Here is a 26763-nt window from a genome sequence, read left to right on the forward strand (position 1 = left end):
ACGACAGAATTTCGCACACACAAAGCCTGGTGTGACCGTAGCTGAAATCGTAAGATAAAATTCGTACGATTTAGTACGATTTGCTCATCCCCCAATGACGGTTGGGTTTAGGGGTGGGGTTAGGTGCCACGCCTCCTTTTTAAAATCGTACAATTTCGTACGAATGAACTAGTACAAATTGGTACGAATTAGCCACTTAACTGACAAAACGTAAAATACTTACGTTTTCTCGTGAGATCAGGCTGAGTTAGTAGGGCTGAGAGCCAAGAATAACAGGACCACCCAATTATATACTTAAAAGTTAACTTGTCCAAGGATGGTTAGAAGTTAAAACAAAACACCTAAAGCTGCACTTTCTCAGCTTTATTGTGTTGAATAAAGTCTATTTTCTGGTATCCAAATCTTCCAGTTTAATTATTATTATTAGCCACTTTCACACAGTGATACAGGTAAATATACGTACAATTACTGGAACGACTTTACCAGTATATTCATAAAAAAGGTGTTCACACAGGCAAGGACGTTCTGGAATTTTTCCGGAAAAGACCATTCACATATCCATTCCAAAATACCTGACATCCTTAACCGGAAATAACCTATAAATGTCAGCGCTTCTATTTCCAAACAAAGAAGGGGCCCGGCGATTTCACTATTATTTAAAGCTTTATCATTTCTGCAGCTGCTTTGTGAGACATCCAAAGGCTGAAATGCGAACCGCAGCTAAATGTTTACACATATGACTACATTACAAATTCTGTGGATGGATAAGTATTGTGAACAACTTGTATGAAAACATATGTAGGTGTTCATAATATGTGTGTGTGCTGGCGATCACCGGCTGCTTCACTTGTACACACGTGTCAAGCAACTGAAGCAGAGCTTGAAGGTAAACAAACAACGGTTTATCTTTTTATCGATAATTATTTACACAGTTGGCAATAAGAAAGAACATAGAAATGATATCTGACTATTATCTAGCAGCTAAATGTCTGGAAAAATATTTTCATAAACAGCGCAGATGTGAATGCGTCTGAATGTTCTAATTGGCAGTGGCGGATTTAGGCATGACCAATATGGGTGAAGGCTAGGTCCACACGGAATCTGTGCACGTAGAATTCTACAGATTTTTAGCCCATTTTTAATTGTGTTTATTTACTTGAGTAAATGTGTGTAAATAAATATTTATTCAGTTTTTTTTAATAATTTCAGTAATATTATTGACTAATATGATAATGTTCATCTGATTGATGTACAATGCAGTTTGTACAGTAATTTCTGTCTTTTAGTAGATATTATATGAGAGACTTGCTTTGTTTACCAAATAAAGTGAGTCTAATTTGATTTGCATTTTAAACATTAAATAAAAGTTAAAAAGATATTATCTTTTATTTCACATATTAAGGTTTTTGTTATGATACTCCCAAAATAATTCCACAGAAATCTGCAGATTTTTACCAAAATTCTCAGCAGAAATAGCAAAAAATGTCCCCAGATTCCGTCTGGCCCTAGCGATCGCCCCGGGCGGCATCTTGCAGGGGGCGGCAAGGAGAGGGCTGCAAAAAAAAAAAAAAATCATCTGTGCCCCAGTAAGCTTTGAGATATACAATTTACTTTATGCAAATGTATTAATTTAGATTGTTAATCCCAGAATAAAGACTTTAGTGGCAATTCACATTTGGTGTCTTTTTGCATGCGCAAGTTTGTTATTCTCTATGTGCAACCGAAAGAACGCTGATGACAGCAAACCGACACATAAAGGAGGGATAGAGTCAGGGAGGTAAGACTTAATAACATTAATTCTCGGCCTCGAGTCGGTCTTAGATGAACAGATAATTCTATAAAAAAACTTATTTTTTTTGTATTCTATAAAATTGTCAAATATTTATAATAAATAAATATTTCTTGTGCTCTTAGCAAATCACTTCAGTTTTGTCTTTACGGTAATAACCGGAAAGGTCTGTATGTGTGAAAGGGGCTATTGATTAATTAAAAGGCCAGCAACATTAGCCCATTTCACACATACAGACCTTTCCGGAAAATTACCGTTAATTTTCCAGGAAAGAGAAGTTGTAACATTACTGTTAATTTTCCAGGAAAGAGAAGTTGTAACATTACCGTTAATTTTCCAGGAAAGAGAAGTTGTAACATTACCGTTAATTTTCCAGGAAAGAGAAGTTGTAACATTACCGTTAATTTTCTGGAAAGGTCTGTATGTGTGAACAGGCCCTTTTTGAAAATACTGGTAAATTCGTTTCGGCAATTGTGCAGAAAGAGAAGTTGTAAGATTACCGGTAATTTGCCAGAGTGCTGCGCTGTGTGAACACAGAAGGAAGATTGCCGGAAAGAGCACGTTCACGTCTAGAACGACATACTTTACATAGACGTCTACTTTACATACCTGCCAACACTCCCGTTTTTCCCTGGAGTCTCTCATTTTTCAGACACATGTCCCGTCACCCTCCCATTTTGTTATTTCTCCCGGAAAACTCATGTAATTTCACCCCTACCCCCCCGGTGCTCAGCTTTTTGGTACAATCTATAACACCTAATCTATAACAACTGAAAAGTCTGTGATCTCTCAAACCCCCCACTCTCTTCAGCTCTTCAGTCCGCGATCTCAAACATTGATGAGTACAAATTTTCCGGATATTTACCGGAATCACAGTGTGTTAGGGGCTTATGATAAGTCACAACTGTTGCGTCACCTCTCATGAAGCAGCCAATTACAGGGAAGACATATAGATATAAAATGTATTAGATGGATCCAGGACAATGTCTAATAATGCTAAGATTGCTCAGCCAGTAGATTGTGATGTCACTTAGCAAAGAAACGATATGTATATGTGTAGCAATTGTCAAAAGTTTGCATTTTCAGGCCTCTAGAATGCCTGTGTAAATGAAAATATGCATTTAGATCAGCCTGGTTGCAACCTAATGCTACTGTAAGATCTGATTTCACTACATGTAAAAGTGTATGTGACAGATAAAGGCTTCATCATCATCATCATCATTTTTGGGTGAACTGTCTCTTTATGGGCGATGCGGTGGCGCACTGGGTAGCACAATCGCCTCACAGCAAAAGGGTTACTGGTTCGAGCCTCGGCTGGGTCAGTTGGCATTTCTGTGTGGAGTTTGTATGTTCTCCCTGTGTTGGTGTGGGTTTCCTCCGAGTGCTCCAGTTTCCCCTACAAGTCCAAAGACATGCGGTGTAGGTGAATTGGGTAAGCTAAAATTGTTCGGAGTGTATGTGTGTGAATGAGTGTGTATGGATGTCTCCCACTGATAGTTGCAGCTAGAAGGGCATTCGCTGCGTAAAAAAAAATATGCTGGATAAGTTGGCGGTTCATTCCACTGTGGAGACCCCATATTAATAAAGGGACTAACCCGAAAAGAAAATGAATGAATGAATGAATGTCCCTTTATGGATATTTTTATGTGATATTGGCCAAAATGCGCATAAAAATAGCTGGATGGAAACATAGCTAGTGAGACGACATCACCTAGCGTCATCCCCATTTACTCTCTAAATGAGCAGACCGCTGATCTGTCGTCGTCATGACAGCCTAATCATCGTTTTTTACGCCGCTCTGATCAGGGTCACACAGCAGGTTTCCTCACACAATCTGTGAAGTAACTCAAGCGTGCTGGACATTCACACGCTGTGTTCGAGAAGGAAAGACTTGTGAAGCGTCTGCCGTCAGATGAGTTCACTGGCGTAGTCTCTGACGCAGTCTAATAGGTGTACACAGCTGTCCACCATTAAAGCTGCACTATTTTTTCACTTCCAGTTATAATGAGCTTTGATTATAATGAGAACTTTCTAATTTTGTCATCTTGTTGTCTCTGATTGAGATCTTTTGGTGCTGCTTTAAAGGAACACTTCACTTTTTTAGTTTAAGAAAAAGGCTCATTTTACAACTCCCCTAGAGTTTAACAGTTGAGTACTACCATTTTTAAATATATATAGCTGATCTCGAGGTCTGGCAGGAGCAGTTTTAGCTTAGCATACACCATTGAATCAGATTAGACCATTAGCATCTTGCTTGAAAATTAAAAAAATATTTATATTTTTTTAATAATTTTCCTACCAAAAGCTGCTGTTACCTATGATGAGAATGTTCTAATTTTGTCCTCTTGTTGTCTATGATTGTTATTTGGATGCTTTTATCTTTTCGTGCTGCTTTAAAGGAACACTTTACTTTTTTTTATTTTAAGAAATAGGCTCATTTTACAACTCCCCTAGAATTTACAGTTGGGTACTACCATTTGTTAATTCATTCAGCTGATCTCTGGGTCTGGCAGGAGCACATTTACAGTAGCTTAGTTTAGTATAGATCGTTGAATCAGATTTAACTGTTAGCATCTTGCTTAAAATTTAAAATAATAATAATAATAATAAAAAAATTATATATATATATATATATATATATATATATATATATATATATATATATATATATATAGTTTTGATAATTTTCCTACTTAAAGCTACTATTACTATTACTATTCTAATTTTGTCCTCTTTGATTGATATTTGGCTGCTTTTATCTTTTGGTGCTGCTTTAAAGGAATGCTGTACATTTTAAGAAATAGGCTTATTTTACAGCTCTCCTAGAGTTCAGCAGCTGAGTTTTACCATTTTTAATGCATTCTGCCAATCTCGAGGTTTGGCAGGAGCAGTTTTAGCTTAGCTTAGCATACATCATTGAATCAAATTAGACCATTAGCATCTTGCTTAACTATATATATATATATATATATATATATATATATATATATATATATATATATATATATATATATATATTATATATATATATATATATATTATATATATATATATATTATATATATATATATATATATATATATATATATATATATATATATATATATATTATTTTTCTTTACAATTTTCCTATATAAATCTGCTGTTACGTATGATTAGAATGTTCTAATTTTGTCCTCTTGTCTCTGATTAATATTTGGGTGCATTTATCTTTTGGTGCTGCTTTAAAGGAACACTCCACGTTTTTTTTTTAATATATATATATATATATATATATATATATATATATATATATATATATATATATATATATATATATATAGTTTTGATAATTTTCCTATTTAAAGCTGCTTTTACCTATGATAAGAATGTTTTAATTTTGTCCTCTTGTTGTCTCTGAGTTATATTTGATAAATTTTTTACTGTGGTGCTTCTTTAAAAGAACACTCCACTTTTTTATTTATCTTTTTTATATACAAATAGGCTCATTTTACAACTCCCCTAGAGTATAGCAGTTGAGTTTTACTCAGGCGACTGCTGGGTCTGAAGGGAGCACTTTTAGCTTAGCTTAGCAAAAATCATTGAATGGGATTAGACCATTAGCATCTTGCTTGAAATTAAAAAAAAAAAAAGTTTTTAAAAATTTTCTTTTTAAAGCTTGATGAAATGCTATAAAGAAGTGCTTGTAAATAGTCCCTAGCTAGGTAACTAAGTAACAGCGCTGCATAATATCATTGCTCCTGCTGCAGCCATGGTATGGCAGCAAAGTTCCTTATATAGTTCCTATCCATATTGGCCTAGAATGTAGCAACTTTACATTTTTTGTCAGTCTTAGTACACCACAAAAGAGTCAAACTTTCATTCATTTTCCTTCAGCTTAGACCCAAACGATAGGGTTTGCAACAGCGGATTGAACCGCCAACTATTCCATGATATGTTTTACACAGCGGATGCAACAGTGCTAACCACTGAGGAAAATTATTAACTTTTTTTTTTTATTTCTGGAGTGAGATGCTAATGGTCTTATCCAATTCAATGATGTATGCTAAGCTAAGCTAAGTGTGCTCCTGCTAGACACCCAGAGATCTGCTTAATGTATAATAAAAATGTTAAAACCCAACTGTTTAACTATGTAGGTGACATCTAGGCCTATTTCTAGAGAAAAAAAAGCAGAGTGTTGCTTTAACGGCTCACTTTTTTCCCAGGATGGTGTGCGTGTGTGAGTGATTTAGAGAAAGAGAGGGATATTTTTGTCCATGCAGCAATCTAAAGTCCCCGGCTATCGGTGCTGAAGCTGTAAATTTAGTGGCTATTCAGGAATGATCCTGTCAGGGAGTGAGGGATGGCGTGTGTGTCTGTGTGTGTGTGGAGGACAGCATGATGCTCTTTGATAGATTCTGTGGTCAACATGTGAATAAATCTTTAATACAACACCTGTTTCACTTTCTTCCGCAGGCTGTCACGATGGTCTGTCCACCTCTCAGTCGTCAGCAAGAAGAAGGAGCTCATTTTCAGTCCCATGAAATGTGTATGGGTCACCTCTCAATTCTAAAATAAAAGGAAGAAATCAAAAAATAAGAAAATGAAGTCATGGCGAATTACGTCATACACTTTGGAAGATTGTTTACTGGTGTCAAATTTTCATTTGGATTGTCTTTAAGTTTTCGTGGTAATTTTCTGCATAATTACTCAAGTTTTGCTATTCTGTATTCAGATTTTGGCTTCCACTGCAGTACTGAATGGGTTTATTTGACGGCCATGTTGTCAAAATATTTCCTGTTCAAATGGACCCACAATAAAAATTAAAAATGCTGTATTGAGCATGGTAGGATAATAGCTGACAAAATACAATTTCTTGTCTTTATTTTGAAACTGTACTACATCTGTTTTTGATGGGAGTCAATATATTAATTTATTTGTCCAATAAATTTACCTCATGACATCTTTTTTTTCCAGTATCGAGGTCAATTATGTTTGACGTTGAACTATATTGTTTCTCTCAAGGTTTTCTCAGTCATCCTTGATTGTACTGGAAAAATAATAATATCAAATGATGTTTAGATATGAAATATGAACTATACCAAACTAAATGTCATGAGCATCGTATTCATAATGACAATTTCCATTGAACTTAATGAGAAAATCTACAGTATTAAAAAAGTGCTTTAAAACAAAAACGTCCATTTAAATTCATATAAAATCACACATAAAAGCTATTTGCACTTTGAGTTATGAGTATATCATTCTGTAATTTATGTCAGGTCGTGAGAAAATGATGAATAATTTAAAATATTAGTTTATTTAAACATTTTAAGACACCATTGCAGGATTTAAAAGGGTAAAATGAACCCCTAAAATGGCACACGCTAAATGTTGCTGGTTTGAGAATGCAGTGGAAAGCCTATATGTTTATTTCACACACTTTCATATTTAAAAGGTTTAAGTTAATAATGCAAACAGCCACTCGAGGCCATAAATTAGTGATTTTAAAGAGCTTTCTTTGGTACAGCCTTCAGAACACCTGTGATATAAAAAAAACGCACATGAGTGGCTTATAAAACTTATAGTTTTTAGGTAACAGCATATTGAATGTTGATATGCAAGCTTTACTTACATATTATGAATAATCGAGGAGGAGAAAAACAAAACACCAACAAATCTTCGCATGAAAAAACGTGTCACTTTTCACTATCTTTTTGAATGGGGAAAAGTGTAACTGTCAATATGGTACATAAAGCCCCGCCTACTAGTACAGGAGCCAGTCATCGATCACTATATGGTGAAAACAGCCCGCCTTCTGGTACAGGAGCCAATCATCGATTGATATAGACTGACGATACTCCGGGGGAGGGGCTTGGACCAGACGTGAGTTACTGCAGATTTTGTGTAATTTGGACGTTTAGAAATAAAACTAAAGAGACAGATGTTGCTTAATTTTACTGATGATTCATAATATGAATCTCAATTGTAAGCTTGGCAAGCAGTTTTGGAGAATTTTGTGTTTCCGCATTTAAAACCCGAGACTTGTTTCAAAGATGGCTGCTGAGTGAAAGGACTTAAATGGACTTTGCCCAAACTTAACCGTTATTGTTGCCAAGCAACGTAGAGATCTGAGAGTTTATTGCCGTTTTATGAATTAATAGTTCAGTCACAATTTAAAATGTGCCAAAACTTATATTTTGATTATATGTTGCTAGTTCATGGTGATATTCTTCAGGTGAATAATTAATCAGCGCAAGTTAATCCACTGAAAACAAAATGTTTTGGTACTTGGATCAAATGTCTGACATTTAATTCTGCGTTTAGACGTCAGTTTGGCGGCTTCAACCACAATATTGCTAGCCATGCCCCTCATCATTAATTTTCTTTGAGGAAAAGCTCCGCCCCCTTCTCAATATTCAGTTTCAGTTGGAAGTACATCAACCATAGACATCAACATACTGAAATAAAAGTCTCAGCAACTTCCATTTTTTTTAACCTAAATGGATAGAATAGTTCAGAGAATTGGCAGGAAATAGGGTTGGTCAGTGGTGGAGCCAGAGGGGTGTCCGGGGTGGTACTGGACACCCCTGACATCTGATTGGCCACCCTGGGTGCCACCCCAAAATTGTATTTGCTGCTGTCAGTTCCTGATGCTGATTGACATCTCATTTGTCTAAAGAAGTTTTTGAATTTTGCCGGCAACACTCAAGCTATTTTTAAATCAGTGACAAACTGGATCAATTAAATATGAAAAAAAGGGCGAGATATCAGACTTGTTTATAAAGAAACACAAACAATGTGCTTTTTCTTTTCAAATCCAGGTCTGTTTAATGTCTGCTATGTGTAATTGCAGTATTTTTTGTTTGGTTTTTTCTTTATGCTAATGTTTTCCTAAATGAATGCAGTATTGTTTTTGTAAAGAATTTTTTAAATTTCCTTAATTTATTATTTATTATTTGAGTACTGTGTGTGTGTGTGCAGGGGCGTAGCAACCGGGGGGGAAGGGGGGATCCGTCCCTCTCACTTTTAGAGACAGACCATTTAGAAACAGGTGATTAATAATTATATGAACGTATGATCTCATACAGCCGTCCCCCCACTTTTAAAATGTCCACTACACCCCTGTGTGTGTGTGTGTGTGTGTGTGTGTGTGTGTGTGTGTGTGTGTGTGTGTGTGTGTGTGTGTGTGTGTGTGTGTGTGCGTGGGCGTGTGTGTGTGTGTGTGTGTGTGTACCCCCTAAAGTAGCAGTGGCCACCCCCTGCCACCCCATGTAAGAAATTGTAGCTCCGCCACTGGCGTTGGCAAAGGACCAAGCTGGGAATCAAACTCAGGTCACCGCAAGCACCACGGTGCAAGATGTCGACGCACTTAACCACTAGGCTGTTGGCACCGACATAACTTCCATTTTGCATGCACTTTAAAGTAGATACTGTCATTTATAATCATATAAAAATTATCTCTGACCTCTGCGATATTTATTATGATATAGTGTTATTTAAAGGTCCCGTGAAGTGCTTTGAAATGTGCATTTTTTAACGTAATCGCATCATGAAGAGAGGGCGGGACATCGCAGAGCTCCTCCCCTTTAAAAACCAACCAATAGTTAAATTTTTATCACAGCTCTGCAACTGAGTGGTTGAGATCAAGCGCATCAAATGAAAAGCAAACGAAAAGAAGGGGGCGGGGCATCTCAGATAGTGAGCATTTGATTGGCCAAGATTTAATGAAAAACTATGAGGTGACGAGAAATAAAACGTTGATCTATTTAGGCGGATGTGACAAACTGCAAGCGGTTTTAAACCTTCTAAACTCGAATTTTGTCACTGTTTTGTAGCTTATAGATATCCTTACACCTAACATACTGATACTAGCATCTAAAAACGTTATTTTAATTTCTCTGGACCTTTAAATAGTACTTGACTCGCAAAGGACAGCGCCAGCAGATACACAGTTTTGCCGCTAGAGGGCAGGAGGAGGCGCTGAGGATTAATTCATGAGCGGACAGAGCAGCAGCAGCAGAAAAACTAGACCTGATCTGAAGATGAAGATGTCTTTACTCGGAGACATAAACGAGCACAACTAGGGGAATAATGCTGTGAAGGTAGGATATACACGATTTATCTTTATTAATGTCACTGGAATGGGAATTTGTACAGTTTCTGCCTGAATGTTTGCTCTTTATTGATGTAAAAACGACTGACTTGACCTTATATGCTAATTTGTTGGACACCGCCTGGACTACAAAGAAATGTGTATAAAAAGTTTGAAACAGTTAATTGTGAGGCTGTTACTGAGTTTGTTTACATGTAAATGAACCATTTAACTGATCATAATTATAGTTTCAGGCAGAAACTATAAATATAGTTTCATGCAGTAAACGACATTAACGCTGCATTTATTCTATTGTTAATTATTAATATGCATCTGCTGGTCGTTCAGTGCTGTTTTGCTAATGATGGATACATTCAGCGTATATATAATCGAATTAAAGTGCCATTTCTACATAGGAATAAAAATACGAAATAGTACGAAAAATGCTAAAGAAGTGAGCGACAATTGACATCCATAGTACACTGTAAAGAATTATATGATCAATTAGCCCTGACAGCATATGTTTTAGGTCATTGTAACTTATTAATCTAACTTAATCATGTTCTATGCCTTTTACAGAATATATTTTCAACAAATTAGTAAATGTATAGGTCTGTTCAGCATTTTTAGGCTAGTCATACATTTAATGATTATTCTAAATAATATTTACTAATAAATGTACACCTTTATGAGTTTCTTTCTTCTGCCAAACACAAAATAAGATAATTTGAAGTATTTTGAAGACCATTGGCATCCATAGTAGGAAAAATACTAAGGAAGTCGGCAACTATTGACATCAAAAGGACACTGTAAGGAATTATATCATCAATTTCAATTAGCCTTGACAGCATATGTTTTTAGGTCATTGTAACTTATTAATCTAACTTAATCATGTTCTAACTAAATTTTATAAGGTACGCAAGGTGGTTTAGGTCAGATTAACATAATATAAGTTCAATGCACTCATAAGGTTAAAGTGATTGTAGGCATGGGCTGGTATAAGATTCAGACAGGATGATAACCTTGGATTAAAAAAAAATTATTACAGTTTCACAGTATTGTGATTACTGTTGTAAAATACATTCTTTTTAGATGTCTTTTTACAATTATAAATGTTTCTGACATCTTTACAATTTAAAACAGCTACTTAACAATTTAAAAACGGTATCTTTACAATTTAAAAACGGCATCTTTACAATTTAAAAACAGCATCTTTACAATTTAAAAACAGCATCTTTACAATTTTAAAACGGCATCTTTACAATTTAAAAACAGCATCTTTACAGTTTAAAAATGGCATCTTTACAATTTAAAAACGGCATCTTTACAATTTAAAAACAGCATCTTTACAATTTAAAAACGGCATCTTTACAATTTAAAAACAGCATCTTTACAATTTAAAAACAGCATCTTTACAATTTAAAAACGGCATCTGTACAATTTAAAACAGCATCTTTACAATTTAAAACGGCATCTTTATATTTTAAAACAGCATCTTTACAATTTAAAAACGGCATCTTTACAATTTAAAAACAGCATCTTTACAATTTAATATGGAACCTTGTTAATTTAAGACAGCATCTTTATATTTTAGAACGGCATCTTTACAATTTAAAACGGCATCTTTACAATTTAAAATGGCATCTTTACAGTTTAAAAACGGCATCTTTACAATTTAAAAACGGCATCTTTACAATTTAAAAACAGCATCTTTACAATTTAAAAACGGCATCTTTACAATTTAAAAACGGCATCTTTACAATTTAAAATGGCATCTTTACAATTTAAAAACGGCATCTTTACAATTTAAAAACGGCATCTTTACAATTTAAAAACAGCATCTTTACAATTTAAAAACAGCATCTTTACAATTTAAAAACGGCATCTTTACAATTTAAAAACGGCATCTTTACAATTTAAAAACGGCATCTTTACAATTTAAAATGGCATCTTTATAGTTTCAAAACGGCATCTTTACAATTTAAAATGGCATCTTTACAATTTAAAAACGGCATCTTTACAATTTAAAATGGCATCTTTACAATTTAAAAACGGCATCTTTACAATTTAAAATGGCATCTTTACAATTTAAAATGGCATCTTTACAATTTAAAAACGGCATCTTTACAATTTAAAAACGGCATCTTTACAATTTAAAAACAGCATCTTTACAATTTAAAAACGGCATCTTTACAATTTAAAATGGCATCTTTACAATTTAAAAACGGCATCTTTACAATTTAAAAACGGCATCTTTACAATTTAAAAACAGCATCTTTACAATTTAAAAACGGCATCTTTACAATTTAAAATGGCATCTTTACAATTTAAAAACGGCATCTTTACAATTTAAAAACGGCATCTTTACAATTTAAAAACAGCATCTTTACAATTTAAAAACGGCATCTTTACAATTTAAAAACGGCATCTTTACAATTTAAAATGGCATCTTTACAATTTAAAAACGGCATCTTTACAATTTAAAAACGGCATCTTTACAATTTAAAATGGCATCTTTACAATTTAAAAACGGCATCTTTACAATTTAAAAACGGCATCTTTACAATTTAAAAACGGCATCTTTACAATTTAAAAACAGCATCTTTACAATTTAAAAACGGCATCTTTACAATTTAAAAACGGCATCTTTACAATTTAAAAACGGCATCTTTACAATTTAAAAACGGCATCTTTACAATTTAAAAACGGCATCTTTACAATTTAAAAACGGCATCTTTACAATTTAAAATGGCATCTTTACAATTTAAAAACGGCATCTTTACAATTTAAAAACGGCATCTTTACAATTTAAAATGGTATCTTTACAGTTTAAAAACGGCATCTTTACAATTTAAAATAGCATTTTTAGAGATCTTTTCAGCTGGAGATACTGTTGTCCTAAAAAACTAAAACAAGAAAAAAAGTAAAAAGAAATCTTACATACCTTGGGAACGATGTAGCAGAACATTTAGGCGGTTTTAAAACCTTGACTTTCTGTCCCATGCCTATGATTCTGCTTACATATTTTAGGCAAGTATTTTTTTTTACAGTGTAGGAAAAAGACTATTGAATTCAACACTGACATTCTTCAAAATATCTTATTTTGTGTTTGACAGAAGAAAAAAAAACTCAGGTTTGAAACAAGTTGCTGAGTAAATGGTGATTTAATTTTTTATAACTCTGCATTTTACAGAATATATTTTCCACAAATTTGTACATAAATGGGTCTGTTCAGAATTTTTAGGCTAGTCATACATTTAATGATTTTTAAAATTTTACATATATATATATATATACATATACAGTCAAGCATAACTTCAAGATGAATTCAAAGCCCAGGGGTCTGATGAATAAGTTGAATCTTGGCTGTATATGATTACCAGTACACATGAGCAATTAGTAAAATGATTTGTATTACTCGGAGACTGATTCACCATATTTATCACACCATTCACATACACTGTAATAAGAGACGACAAAAGAACCAACTGGAAAAAGTAAACACACACATAAACAAATGGACGCACACACAAAGATAAAGACACACACTCAAATATGTAAATGAATAACATTGCGTTTGAAACAAAAGTAAGTTCAGCTAAGTTTTAAGTAAACATGCACCAGATTCTGCGTATTATCATAAATCCTTCTCTAATGGCCATCTGTGAGCTCTCCAAACTTAGAAACCTGAATCTGCCAGATAACTAGGCATGCTGTTGTCTCCCATCCACTCATTTCACTGGGTTATGAATATGTTTTCTTCCATTAAAATCACAGTTCACCCCTAAGGGAAGATTTTGTTGACATTTAATGACCACATATCATTTTAATCTGTTCCATGAAACACTAAAATGACATGTTAGGCAGAATGTGAGCGATTGCTGACTGTACAAATCTGAAAATAAAAGTTAATGATTTGTTGGCATTATTTCCACATTCATGAAAGCTTTCGATTACTCAAAAAACCTCCTTTAGATTTTAAAGGATGCGTGAAATAAAAATGCACAATGTTTATTTTGATCATTGTTAGTCTTAAAAATATCGTTAGTAATATTTATTTACCCAAAAATTAAAATTAAATCATCATTTAGTCTTCCTTGTGAGGTTTTAAACCTTTATGAGTTTCTTTCCTCTGTCGAACACAAAAGGAGATAATTTGAAGAATGCTGGTTTCTGCCACTACATGTCATGATTTTGCAGAGTTTGATGCAATCCTGAATTAACATTCATGTTGATCCAGGAATATCGTTTTTATTGGAAAATGTAATCCACACTCATTCCCTACCTCTAAACCCAACCATAACTGTAAATTATTCCCAAAATCAGAGGGGAATAAATAATAGTTGGAAAACACTCATGTAGAAGTGCATAAACCTAACCGTAACTTATCATAAACTGTATATCATACATATCCGTTAATTCTGATTGGCTGATTGGAATGTTGTTGCAGGATCAACATTACTGTTAATCCAAGAACATGTCCTACTTGGTGAAATCAGGTTGGCGGCTGGCACCCATTGACTTCAATAGTTGAAAAAAATATTATGGTAGTCAGTGGGTACCAGCATTCATCAAAATATCTTCCTTTGTGTTCAACAGAAGTAAGAATCTCAAATACTGTTGGTCTTGAACAAGTGAAGGTATTTTTAGGTGAACTATCCCTTTAATGTTAAAAATTAATAAGCGCAAATTAATACACTCAAAACATTTTTTGTTTTGGTCATCTTTTATCAAAACCTGACAATTTGTTTCCACTCTGGAATGGCAGTTCTTCTCAGATGACATCAGTTTGACTGATTGGGTGAAATATGCTCAGCCATGCATCTCCAACCATTAGTTTGAAAGTGAAAAAAATAAGAGGAGGAGTGCCAAAATAACCCTAAACCTATTATACACTCTCAGAAATAAAGGTACGCGAGCTGTCACTGGGGTGGTACCTTTTCAAAAGGTACAAATTTGTTCCTAAAAGGTCCATATTAATACGTCAAGGGTATATTAGTACCTAAAAAGTACAAAAGTGTTTCTCTTAATTTGTAGGTACTAATATATGCTTTTGAGGTACCAATATGGACCCTTCAAGTTTAAATGTGTACCTTTTGAAAAGGTACCACCCCAGTGACAGCTCTCGTGACTTTATTTCTGAGTGTGTATGAAGAGTTTTTGTCTTGTTTCAAATATCTCAAAATCTTTAAATCAAGAAGCGTTTTCTAGACAGCAATAAATATTGTCTTTTTTTCAGAAATAATGAGTCAAGTTAACAAACCCTAACCATAAGAATTTTTCCTTAAAACAAGCTAAATAATTTACCAATGGGGTAAGCAAAATATTTTTGTTTTCACTTTGAAATAAGATTCTGTTACTTATCACATTGGCAGATAATTTAGCTTGTTTTATGGAAAAACTCCCTTCATTTTTGACATATTACTTCTAAAAAACAAGCCAGGATTTTTTTGTTTGTCTAGAAAATGCTTCTTGATTTAGGAATTTTTAGAAATCTGGACTAGAAATGAGACAAAATCTCTAAGAAAAGCATCTTTTTGAAGTGCAAATTCCAGTTAATGCATGCTCTCGACATTTAAAAATGGTTCTTTGAGCCTTTACTTTCAAGAGTGTACAGTAGAGCTACACAATATATCCATCAGCATCGATATCGCAATGTGCACATCCGCAACACATTGCAAGATTTCGGTCTGAATTTTAGTTTTTTATAATTATTTTTGGGGGTTTTTCACCTTTAATTGATTGGACAGTAGAGAGCATAGACAGGAAAGCGTGGGGAGCAGAGACAGGGGAAGGATCGGCATACAACCTCGAGGCGGGAATTGAACTCTGGTCACCGTGAACACTGAAGTGCCATGTGTCGACGCACAAACCTCTATGTCATTGGCGCCAAAGTCTGAATTATAGTTGATCTGAAGCTACATTATTGTATTTATTAATTACTGTATTTATATGGAATGTTTACGATTTATGCAAAAAAAAATACTTAAAAGTTTTGTCTTGTCTCTTACTTGATCTAAGAATGTTTAGATATTTGGTGATCTAGAAACGAGACAACGTAAGAAAAGCATTTTTTGCGTTGTGATTATTATTATTTTTGTACCTGAATACTGTTAATCTCCCCAGAAAACCGTCAAATAGAGCTATTCAAACCATCTTTTGAAACTGGATTCATATCGCAATATTTATCGCAGAACAATAAAATATCGCAATATCAGATTTTGCCGACACGGTGGCTCAGTGGTTAGCACTGTCACCTCACAACAAGAAGGTCACTGGTTCGAGTCCCGGCTGGGCCAGTTGGCATTTCTGTGTGAAGTTTGCATCTTCTCCCCGTGTTGCCGTGGATTTCCTCCGGGTACTCCGGTTTCCCCCACAGTCCAAACACTTGCGCTAAAGGTGAATTGGATAAACTAAATTGGCCATAGTGTATGAGTGTGTGTGAACGCGTGAGTGTATGGGTGTTTCCCAGTACTGGGTTCCAGCTGGAAGGGCAGTGTGTAAAACATATGCTGGATAATTGGCGATTCATTCCGCTGTGGCGACCCCTGATAAATAACAGACTAAGCTGAAATAAATTGAATGAATGAATATCAGATTTTCCCAGTATCGTACAGTGAAAGTGTTGTGTGTTTTGCAGATTATATATTCAAGTATGGAAGACCCCGGTGCTTTGACGGATCAGTAAACACACAAGATGACTGAAAACAACACAAGCACCGAGACATGGACTCTTATTCACCCGTCCGGGAGTCCTCATGACCTCATCTATGACATGCCAGTGGATTACGAGGTCCCGGTGGACGAGATTCCCGACACGACTCAGGGACGAGCGTTTTTCGTAGCCACCATCGTCATTGCGATGGTCCTGGTTTGCATTATGCTGGTCTGTGGCGTTGGGAATTGCGTGTTTATCGCCTCGTTGGCACGTTACAAGAAATTGAGGAATCTGACCAATTTGCTCATCGCCAACTTGGCGATATCAGACTTTCTGGTGGCGACTGTGTGCTGCCCCTTTCTGGTGGATTATTACGTGGTCAAGCGGCTGTCGTGGGATCATGGGATCGTGCTTTGTGTTTCCATTAACTACCTGAGGACTGTGTCTCTCTACGTGTCCACCAATGCCCTGCTGGCCATCGCTGTGGACAGGTGAGTGCTTGTCTTAAATAATTCAATAGTAAATTGAATAATACATACACCAATGGGATTTTTGGTAAGATTTAGTTCTTAGAGTATCTTGTTCAGGCAAAAAATTTATATTTGCTGTCAGTTTACCCACATTCAGGTGCTGAATTTTTATATAAATGATATAAAAAATATACAGGCAAAGCAAAATATAGACCCATGGCTCCTGACGATACACTGAGGTTTATTCAAGCTGTCAGATTGCTGGTGGCTGATGACATTACATTAATCATCTTGAAATCAAATAATATTATTATTATTATAATTATTACAGTAACTAGCATTATTTTCTGTGGCTGCATTCATATTGGCAAGCATTATATAATCTTCATTTTGTTGCATTAGGATTAAAAAAGGTTCTTTATTAATTCTTAAAAGTTGCTTTAAGTCCTGTTTTTGTAATAAATAGAAAGCAAATAACATTTGTCTCCTCCCCTTTTTGGCTGATCTGAAAAATGGTCTGATCCAAGACTAAAAAAACATATCGTGATCCGAACCGTAAGATTTGTGATCAGTTACACCACTACAATTCTGAGTGTGCCTCACACAGGTGAGAGGGCCTGTTAAACCACCTGTAGAAAAAACACTCCAACACACCATATCAATAAAAAAACATTGTGCATTTCTGAGTGTGCTTCACACACGTGAGTGGGCTTGACAAACCACCTGCAGAATCACTCTTTTACACTTGCACTTAATTCTCAGAGCACTATCAGTTTCTTTGTATAAATGGCAGTTCTTGTGTGTATCGTCTCTTCCTGCTGAATCACTGAATGCCTCTAAAAGTCGCATTGGACAAAAGCGTCCGCTAAATGACAAACTGTAAACGAGATCTATAACGAGAACCCATAAGCATTAATTCATATTTATACCAACTAATTTTAAGGTGTTTAAATCAGGGATCACTCTAAGTTAAAGACTGCATATTATACAATGCTTTTCAGGTTTTTAAATTTGCACCATATTCATAGACGATTTTCAGTAAATAAATAAATATAGCCCATAACAAATCTCTACACTCCAAATCACATTGGCAACTTCCAATCTTAAGAGCAGGGAGATCTCAGAAAGACCTGGGGGCAGGATTAAAGGTGAGGTGCAGGACTCACCCAGAGCTCATGCTTTTCTGAAGCGCATTCGCACCTGTATGCGAGGAATTGCTCAGAGCTTGCATCACATTTGGCTACTTTCTGCGGTATATAGCAAATTAGCATGTCAATATTCGAACGGCCAGAGAGTATGTGCTGAATTTATCCTCCAGAAATAGGCAGCTCCTGTAAATCCAGGCCTTAGATGTGAGCCGTTGCGTCTGCTAGCACGTCAAAAAATTAGCATAGGACACATGGTACAGTGCATTTAACTACCTTATCGCCTCGAAACCCTGAAAAACCCAGGATAAACCAGTGTGAAGTTAGAACTGGTTATACAGCAGCAACTATATTGTACCGTCCCATACTCCCAGCATTCTAAGGCTTTAAAGGGGGCCTATTATGCAAAAATCACTTTTATAAGGGGTTTAAACAGAATTGTGTGGCAGCAGTTTGTGAAAATAGCCAGCTTCTAATCGTACAATTAAATTAATTCTGTTTTTCATAATCACACTTGATAAAAACAGTCTGCAGAAACACTTTGATTGACATTCATCCTTTGTACGTGTCCTCAAAGGGAGAAAGCCCCGCCCATTAGTGATGATCTATTTCTCCCTCATTAGCATATTAAGTTAGTCTTGTTTTTGAATCTGCTTGTTTTTGAATGCTGACATATAGGCATTTGTAGCTCCGCCCTCTTCTAAAAAGGGCACAATCTTATTTGAATTTAAAGCGACAGTCACCAATATGTCACCAAATAGGATCAAAGGCTAAAAGGGGCAGTTTCAAAGAGTTGTAAAACATTATTTGTGAGGTATTTAGAGCTGAAACTTCACACACACACACTCTAGGGACATCAGAGACTTATTTTACATCTTGTAAAAATGGGCATGAGAGGTCCATTTTAATGTATTAGTGCAGTTTGGTTCTTTTTTATCTTCTCTCAAATATTATTCATCAAAAAATGTGACCAACGTTTACTTTAATATTAAGTTCTAATAAGTATCCTTTCAAATTCCCACACACACTCAATTTAGTTTATTCAGTTCACCTACAGCGCATGTGTTTGGACTGTGAGGGGAAACCAGAGCACCCGGAGGAAACCCATGCCAACACGGCGAGAACATGCAAACTCCACACAGAAATGCCAACTAGCCCAGCTGGGACTCGAACCAGCGACCTTCTTGCTGTGAGGCATCAGTGCTAACCACTGAGCCACTGTGCCGCCTATTTTAGGATTTAAATATTGGCTAAGATAATAACATTATATTTTAACCAAACCGTATTTAATGTATAACATTTACAGTTGTGGATAATCTAAAAGTATATTAATGGCAACATTTGCCAAAAGACTTCTTATGTACTACTTATGTAATTGACTTTTTAACCCTCATAATGCATTCAAAATCAATTTGCATAAAAATTTTGCATTCATGGTTTATGTGAACCTTTGTATTAAAAAGAAAGCATAACTTAAATATTGTTCAATTAAAACCATGTTCTCATTAACGAGGACTGTGGAATGATATAAACAACCCAGGCTCATTCTAAAAACGTACTGCTAAATACTTTTATGGAGAGTACCAAATATGTCCCAGGAAGTACACTATTTTGCAGTTTTTGTTTTTGCGAATCCACCAGAGGTTGCTGTGTACGCTTTTTGAGATCTCAAATTTTTCTTGCAAGTTCCATTCGCGCCTGCTGTTTTCACGTAAATTCACCAAAGGCCGCTGTCGACTGACTGACTTACTGACTGACCAATCGACTGACCCACCCTTCTCCTTCCCTAAACCCAACCAATAGTGTTTTCAAAAGCACAGATTGACCCGCCCACCCACTTCCCTAAACCCAACCGACAGTTTTAAAAAGCAATCCAGAAAAAGAAAAGCCCTCACCTGATTTTTACCACATTTTTAGATTTTACCACATTCTCACCCTGTTATTTACTAGTTTATTTTATCTTTTGGCTTCTGTTTTTGTCTTACCCACTTTCTGGAACCATTCTTCGCCAGACTCAAAGCCCATTCTCGTGGTCAACTCCGCTCTGCGTCTCAAGTCCGCTGACAAACATGCCGAGCTAACTGGACAAACTGGTAACAGTGGGAAAGTCATCCACATGGAGATCAGCGGTCAGCTGGTTAGCGTGAAAAGGAACGGCATCATACTGCCACGTAGCGTTCATTTTAAAATGAAATGCAGCCATACCTACCTCTGGTTACATAATTTACGATCTCCAGAAACTTATATAGGGCTACGTTTTCAGAATGAGCCTATGTTGGATATAAAGATTTTAAATATTACCATGCTTTTGGTAACCTTTTTGTAATTTATAAAAATTATTTAAAATTATGCTGACCACACCATAAAAAGAAAAAAGAACGAAAAAAGGGGTTGAAATGCTCCCCTCCTAGTAAGCCTACTGGGTGCTGGAACTGTGCTTCCGTCTTTATCATACAATGTTTTTCATGATATAATCCAGACGTACTGACTCCTGTCAACTCCGACTTCTTATTCGTGACCCTGACAGGTAGTCCATGATATATATCAATAATAAATGTAATAAATATTTTGGTCTGCCCATGTATCACAGAAACCACATGTATTTTTGGGAAAAGTACACACTGTTCACTTCTGCTCGTCTGTGCAGATAACAGAAATTTCCTTTGGGAAGCACAGAATTTTGCAGGAACTTCGGGACATTGGACTCTTAAATAACATACAGAAAAATTTACAAGTTAAATTCATCCAGTAAAACATTTGGAGCCATAACACCAAAAACAAGACTTCCTGTGGGCAAAGTTAATCACGACAAAGTGTAAATGGGTTCAAATAGTGCTGTACCTTTTATTTAGAGAGCCAGAGATGGAAAATCCAGTTATTCTCCATGAATGTCAAAAGGTTATGAAATATCTCATTAAGAGCGGGCAGCAGTGAGCAGATCATGATGTCGGAGTGTGTTAATAGACCGCTGTGTGCCAGACTGATAATCCTGATTCATTTTCTATGTTTGGATTGTTCTGAGGATTTGAGCTTTGAACAGAGATCAAACTCTGAGATCTTTGTTAAATGCAGATCTGCACGAACACACCACATCCATTCCAAACGCTTTCACACCATCTCCTGATCCAGATTCAAACCCGGAGCCAGGTTAAACAGTATTTATTTATCATTGTTAGCATTAGTTAATGAAAATAGGGTCATTAAATAACATTATTACACAGATTTCTGAAATACCTGATTCTGATTGGTCAGTCACAATACATGGTATGTTATTCTCAGATAACAACAGGCTCATATAGGGGATTTGAATCGTCTTGACCATCAATGAATATATTCATTCTTTCATTCATTTTCTTAGGCTTAGTCCCTTATTTATCAGGGGTCACCACAGCGGAATGAACCGCCAACTTTTCCGGCATATGTTTTACACAGCTGATGTCTTTCCATCTGCAACCCAGTACTGGGAAACACCCATACACCCTCACATATACACACACATTCACACACTATGGACAATTTAGTTCATCCAATTCCCCTATAGCGCATGTCTTTGGACTGTGAGGGAAACTGAAGCACCCGGAAGAAACCCATGCCAACACCGGGAGAACATGCACACTCCACACAGAAACACCAACTGGCCCAGCCAAGACTCGAACCAGCGACCTTGTTAACATTAGTTAATGAAAACACAGTCATGAAATAACATTATTGCACAGCTTTCTGGAATACTTGATTCTGATTGGTCAGTCACAAAATTACATGGTATGTAATTTTCAGATAACCGGTAAAACTAATAACACACAGGCTCATCTGGGTACTTTAAATGATCTTGACCCTCAGTGAATATGTTCAACATATACTTTAAAATAATTAATGTACTTAGTTCTGTTGTTTAGTGTACACCTTGTCACACAGCAGATTAAGTGCACTGCTCAGTTTTTTTGTTGTAATAAGTCAGAAATGTCAAGGAGGCCGCCTACTGCATCATTACAGTATTGTTACCTCTCAGAACTGCCTTGAGTGTTTGCACTCCCAAATAGCATCTGACGCCTCTAAAAGCCAAAGGCAAAAGTAATTTATTATATAAGGGGAAAAAGCCCACAGTGGTTTCTCCTACTGAAGGACATTACATTTTTGTCTTCGAAATTATCTGCCAGTTTATCAGAAAGTGACGATTTTATTCTCTATAGCGGTGTTTCCATCCAAAAATGCGAATTAACTTGATAAGTCAAAGAGAACAAAATCGTCACTTCCTGATTAACTGGCGCCAAATATCAACAGTAAAAACGGAGTTTACTGCGGCAGGAGAAGCTGCGTGAATCTTTTCCTTATTTATTAAATGACTTGATGACAATGCCGACACGCAATGTATGTGTGATGGCATTTGAAGGCCTCAGCCGCAGAGCACAGACGTTCTTGACAGTTCTGGAGGTAATTAATATTATAATAACATTACTTAAATGGTTACAGCGTTTTAGAATGACCAAAGCAACATTTCAGATGTTTTACAGTGTGCTCAGCCTGCTGGTTTGTCCATTTACACACATTTTTATCATCACATGATTACTTGTAACAAAATCACATGACCTTTTTTAATGCGCATACTGGAGTTTGTTCGGTAAAAGTGTTTCCATCTTAGTTTATGCGCAGCTTTTCTTATTGGATAAAAAATTTATCCTACTCAGTTATGCGCGTGTGGTTTTTAAGTGCATTTTCAAGATTCATGCACATTTTGGCATTTCCATCAACTGATTTTTTTTGCGCATATCCAAAATGTGCATAAAAATAGGTGGATGGAAACATAGCTTGTGGCTTCTCTTACTGCTGCAAATTACGTTTTTTTTATATTTGGCACCAGTTTATCAGGAAGTGACGATTTTATTCTCTTTAGTTGCATCTCAAATCGCATACTTATGCACTATTCTACACCATTTTGTAGTATAAAGAGTGTAAGAAGTGCGTTCACACTGAAAACTAAGTGCACTTTAATTATGAAGTGTATAATGATAGACACTTCACGACCTCAACGACCGCAGGTTTGTTCACGTAGCGGAAAGGGCGGCGCTATCAGGCGCACATGTTGGATAACTTTATTTATTTTGGATGGTTCAAGCTAAATTCTCCTACGAGAGTGATTATAGCACCTCTTGATGGTGAATGCGGTTATACTCATGGCAGGTATTATTTAATAGTTTGGTCATTTATTTCACTGATTTGGCAACCGTCAAACGTCATCAGGAAAACAGTTTGAATTTCCACTTAGTAAAAAAACATTAGTGCTCCATTTGGGACGACACTACATACATTACTATACTGTTGAGTGTGTAAGTGCATAAGTACATAGTGCATGAGTGTATAGTGTGCCATTTGAGACGCAGCTTATGACTTTTATTCTCTGTGACTCACTGGAAGGAAACGGTGCTTTATTCGCAGATATTTGCTAATTTAATTCGCATCTCTGGAGAGAAACATAGCAAATAAAACAGGCTGGATTGGTTTCCCCTGTTGTTGTGGGCATGGTCTAAGTGTGCTCTGCTTCTATTACATCATAGAGTAGAACATCCTGAAACCTCTTGTTTTGGCAGACTGCCTTTGTTGTTGTTGTTGTTGTTGTTACTGTTTTTAGAGGAACAATCAAGTTTTGAGTTCTGAAACTTACAGGATGTTTAAGTAGCACTATAGGTGCATTTCTCTCAAGGTTTTTTTCTTCACTTTCGCCAATTATTAGTTTTTTTTCCCTCTCCGCTGTCGCCATAAGCTTGCATGGTTCGGTAACTATAGAGCTGCGCATCGTTGGATTTGCTCTTCAGTGTTTGGACTCTCAGTAGTGATTATTAAACCACACTGAACTGAGCTAAACTGAACTGAACTTAAACACTACAAACTGAACTACACTGTTCCTATTTACTATGACCTTTTATGTGAAGCTGCTTTGACACAATCTACATTGTATAAGCGCTATACAAATAAAGGTGAATTGAATTGAATTGATTCCCACTTATGCACTATTCTATGCCATTTTCATAGTATAAATAGTGTGTTCATACTGAAAACTCAAAAAATTAATAAGTGAACTTTAAATATGATGCACTTATGTATTCAACTGTTAAAGTGAAGTGTGGAATGATGGACACTTCACGCACTCAACTGCCGCTGCTTTGCTCACGTAGTGGATGGAGTGCAGGCTCTGATGTTGGATTACTTTATTTATTTTGGATTGTGAAAGCAAAATTCTCCTACGAGAGTGATTATAGCGTGAATATGGTGAATGCAGTTATGGCAGGTATTATTTGGTAGTTTGGTCGTTTATTTAATTAATTTGGCAACCGTCAAACGGCATCAGTGAAACGGTTTAAATTATTAAAAAACATTAGTGTTCCATTTGGGACGACGCTACATACATATACTATGCTGTTGCGTGTGTAAGTGCATAAGTACATAGTGCATAGTGTATATTGTGCCATTTGAGATGCAGCTTCTCATATATTCTCATATATAAAAATCAAGAAGATTTAGATTTCTCAGTTCATGACCCCTTTAAAATTACACTGCGACGTGATAAAAGCTATCTTTTTCATGTTAAAGGGAGTTTTTGTCCTGACCTTCTGCAACAGCGATGCATTAAATTTCTATTTTAAAAATGCTTTCAATTTCCGGGATGACGAATATTAGATTATGACAATAGTAAGAATATAGCAGCCTGATTGCTGATTATACCAATTTTAAACCAGTTTGATAAAACAGCTGAGAGTACAAAGAAACAACCTTGAGTTTTTGTAACAGATTGTTCTATTGCGTGTGTATATGCATCCGATTTGTCAGCACTACAGGTCTGAGATCAGCTCTTAATAGTTTGCGGGCAGTCTGACCAAGACACGACCTCGCATTGACGTAGCTATTTAGAGTGGTCTATCTTTGCTTTAACCAATCGGAAACGTTTACCTGAGTTGACACCGTTGCAGGTTTTGTGTTAAGAGTATAATCGCTGTGTTGTTGTTACTGTAAGTCAGTCAGAACCTCAGGTACTGATTATGTGCTTTATTCAATGTTAAAGGCTTCCAATGTGAGTTTAAATACCATTTTACATTGCATTTATTGCCATACTACTCAAAGCAGAAGCAGATAGTTAGGTCAGATCTGATCTTGAAAATACAATAACTAGCAGACACTTTGAAAATGAAAGTCTGAGCAGTGACCATCCAACAACATCAGTCACCTAGTTAACTATTAATAATGTTAAAGTGGTTTAATATGTATTATTAGATTTAAAGCCTTTACCATTCCATTGTGAGTGCAGTGGCTGGTATTTAAATGTTTCTGCCATGTTGCGTCGTTTTTGGTGCAGACAGCCTAATTGCTTGTCGCTAGAATTTTGTCGCATGGTTGTTAGGACACAGAGTTCTATCCTGTGATAATCGTCACTTTCTTTACTCAACAGGTACATGGCTATCGTTCACCCGCTGAGGCCCCGTATGAAGTATCAGACAGCATACTGGCTTATATTTGGGGTCTGGATAATCCCGGTTCTCATCGCCGTACCGTCCGCATACTTTGCCACAGTGCACGAGTACCCGCATAGCACGCTCCACCACGACAAGAAGATCTTCTGCGCCCAGATCTGGTCTGCAGATCAGCAGCTCATGTACCGCTCCTACTTCCTCTTCATCTTCATCGTGGAGTTCCTGGGGCCCGTGGCCACCATGTCAGTCTGTTACGCCCGGATTTCAAAGGAGCTTTGGTTTAAGAATGTTCCCGGATTTCCAACTGAGCAACTTCGGAAGCGTCTACGACGGCGGCGCAGAACAGTCGTGGCACTAATCGCGGTTTTGGCGGCGTACGTGCTGTGCTGGGCGCCGTATTACAGTTTCACATTGCTACGTGATTTTTACCCGGCGCTGATCACGCGAGGGCGGAATTCTCTGGTCGTTTTTTACATCATCGAATGCATCGCTATGAGCAACGGTGTCATTAATACTCTCTGTTTTGTGAGCGTTAGGAATAATGCAGTGAAGTGGCTCAGAGCGGTTAAATTCACTAAGTGGCGCTCGCTGACGAGGGTTATTGTTGGAAAGATAGCCGAAGACGACATTAGGACTTCCTCGTTGAGAGTGACCGAGGATGTGGAATGTACACGAATCAAATAAAAAATCATCATCTTTCATGAGGACCAAAAAATATTGACTTTGGAAGGATCAGTGAATTTATTAATATGAGTTTTGAGATGTAAAATGGCTGATCGCAAGAATTTTCAGATCGATCAGAACATTACTGAAGATCACTGATGTGTTTCAGCCAACAGCTGTGGTGTTTTGGTTTAGCGTCTTTTTGATTTTGAGGCTTGATTTAGCCACAAATTTCTCTCTGTGTTTCAATATGGAATGATTTTTGGTGACAAATCTTATTTTGACCCATATTTTGGGAAAATGTTTTAAAAATTGTAAAAAAAAAAATCAACAATACACTTTGGACAAATTGACTACCCTTTCGTTATGTTCGGGGCTGTTTTTGCTCCATTGACTTCCAATACAATGCCATTTTTTGATTGCAAAGCTGACACATCATATAATCATGCATTCTTGAATGTTGCTGGTTTTCCCTGTTGGGAAGAGGTAAAACTTTTCATTTTA

At 36.2% G+C, this 26763-nt stretch overlaps 1 protein-coding gene across 1 annotated transcript; it reads left to right on the forward strand.

Moving 5' to 3' along the window:
* The first annotated feature begins 9799 nt into the window (after positions 1–9799).
* On the forward strand, positions 9800–26507 carry prokr1a (prokineticin receptor 1a). Its single transcript, XM_056465429.1, has 3 exons — positions 9800–9873; positions 16504–17012; positions 25575–26507. The coding sequence occupies exons 2-3, from the start codon at positions 16561–16563 to the stop codon at positions 26278–26280; spliced, it is 1158 nt and encodes a 385-aa protein (XP_056321404.1). The 5' UTR covers positions 9800–9873; positions 16504–16560; the 3' UTR covers positions 26281–26507.
* The last annotated feature ends 256 nt before the right edge of the window (positions 26508–26763 follow it).

This window comes from Danio aesculapii, chromosome 1 (assembly GCF_903798145.1).
Source record: "Danio aesculapii chromosome 1, fDanAes4.1, whole genome shotgun sequence".
Classification (NCBI taxonomy): domain Eukaryota; kingdom Metazoa; phylum Chordata; class Actinopteri; order Cypriniformes; family Danionidae; genus Danio; species Danio aesculapii.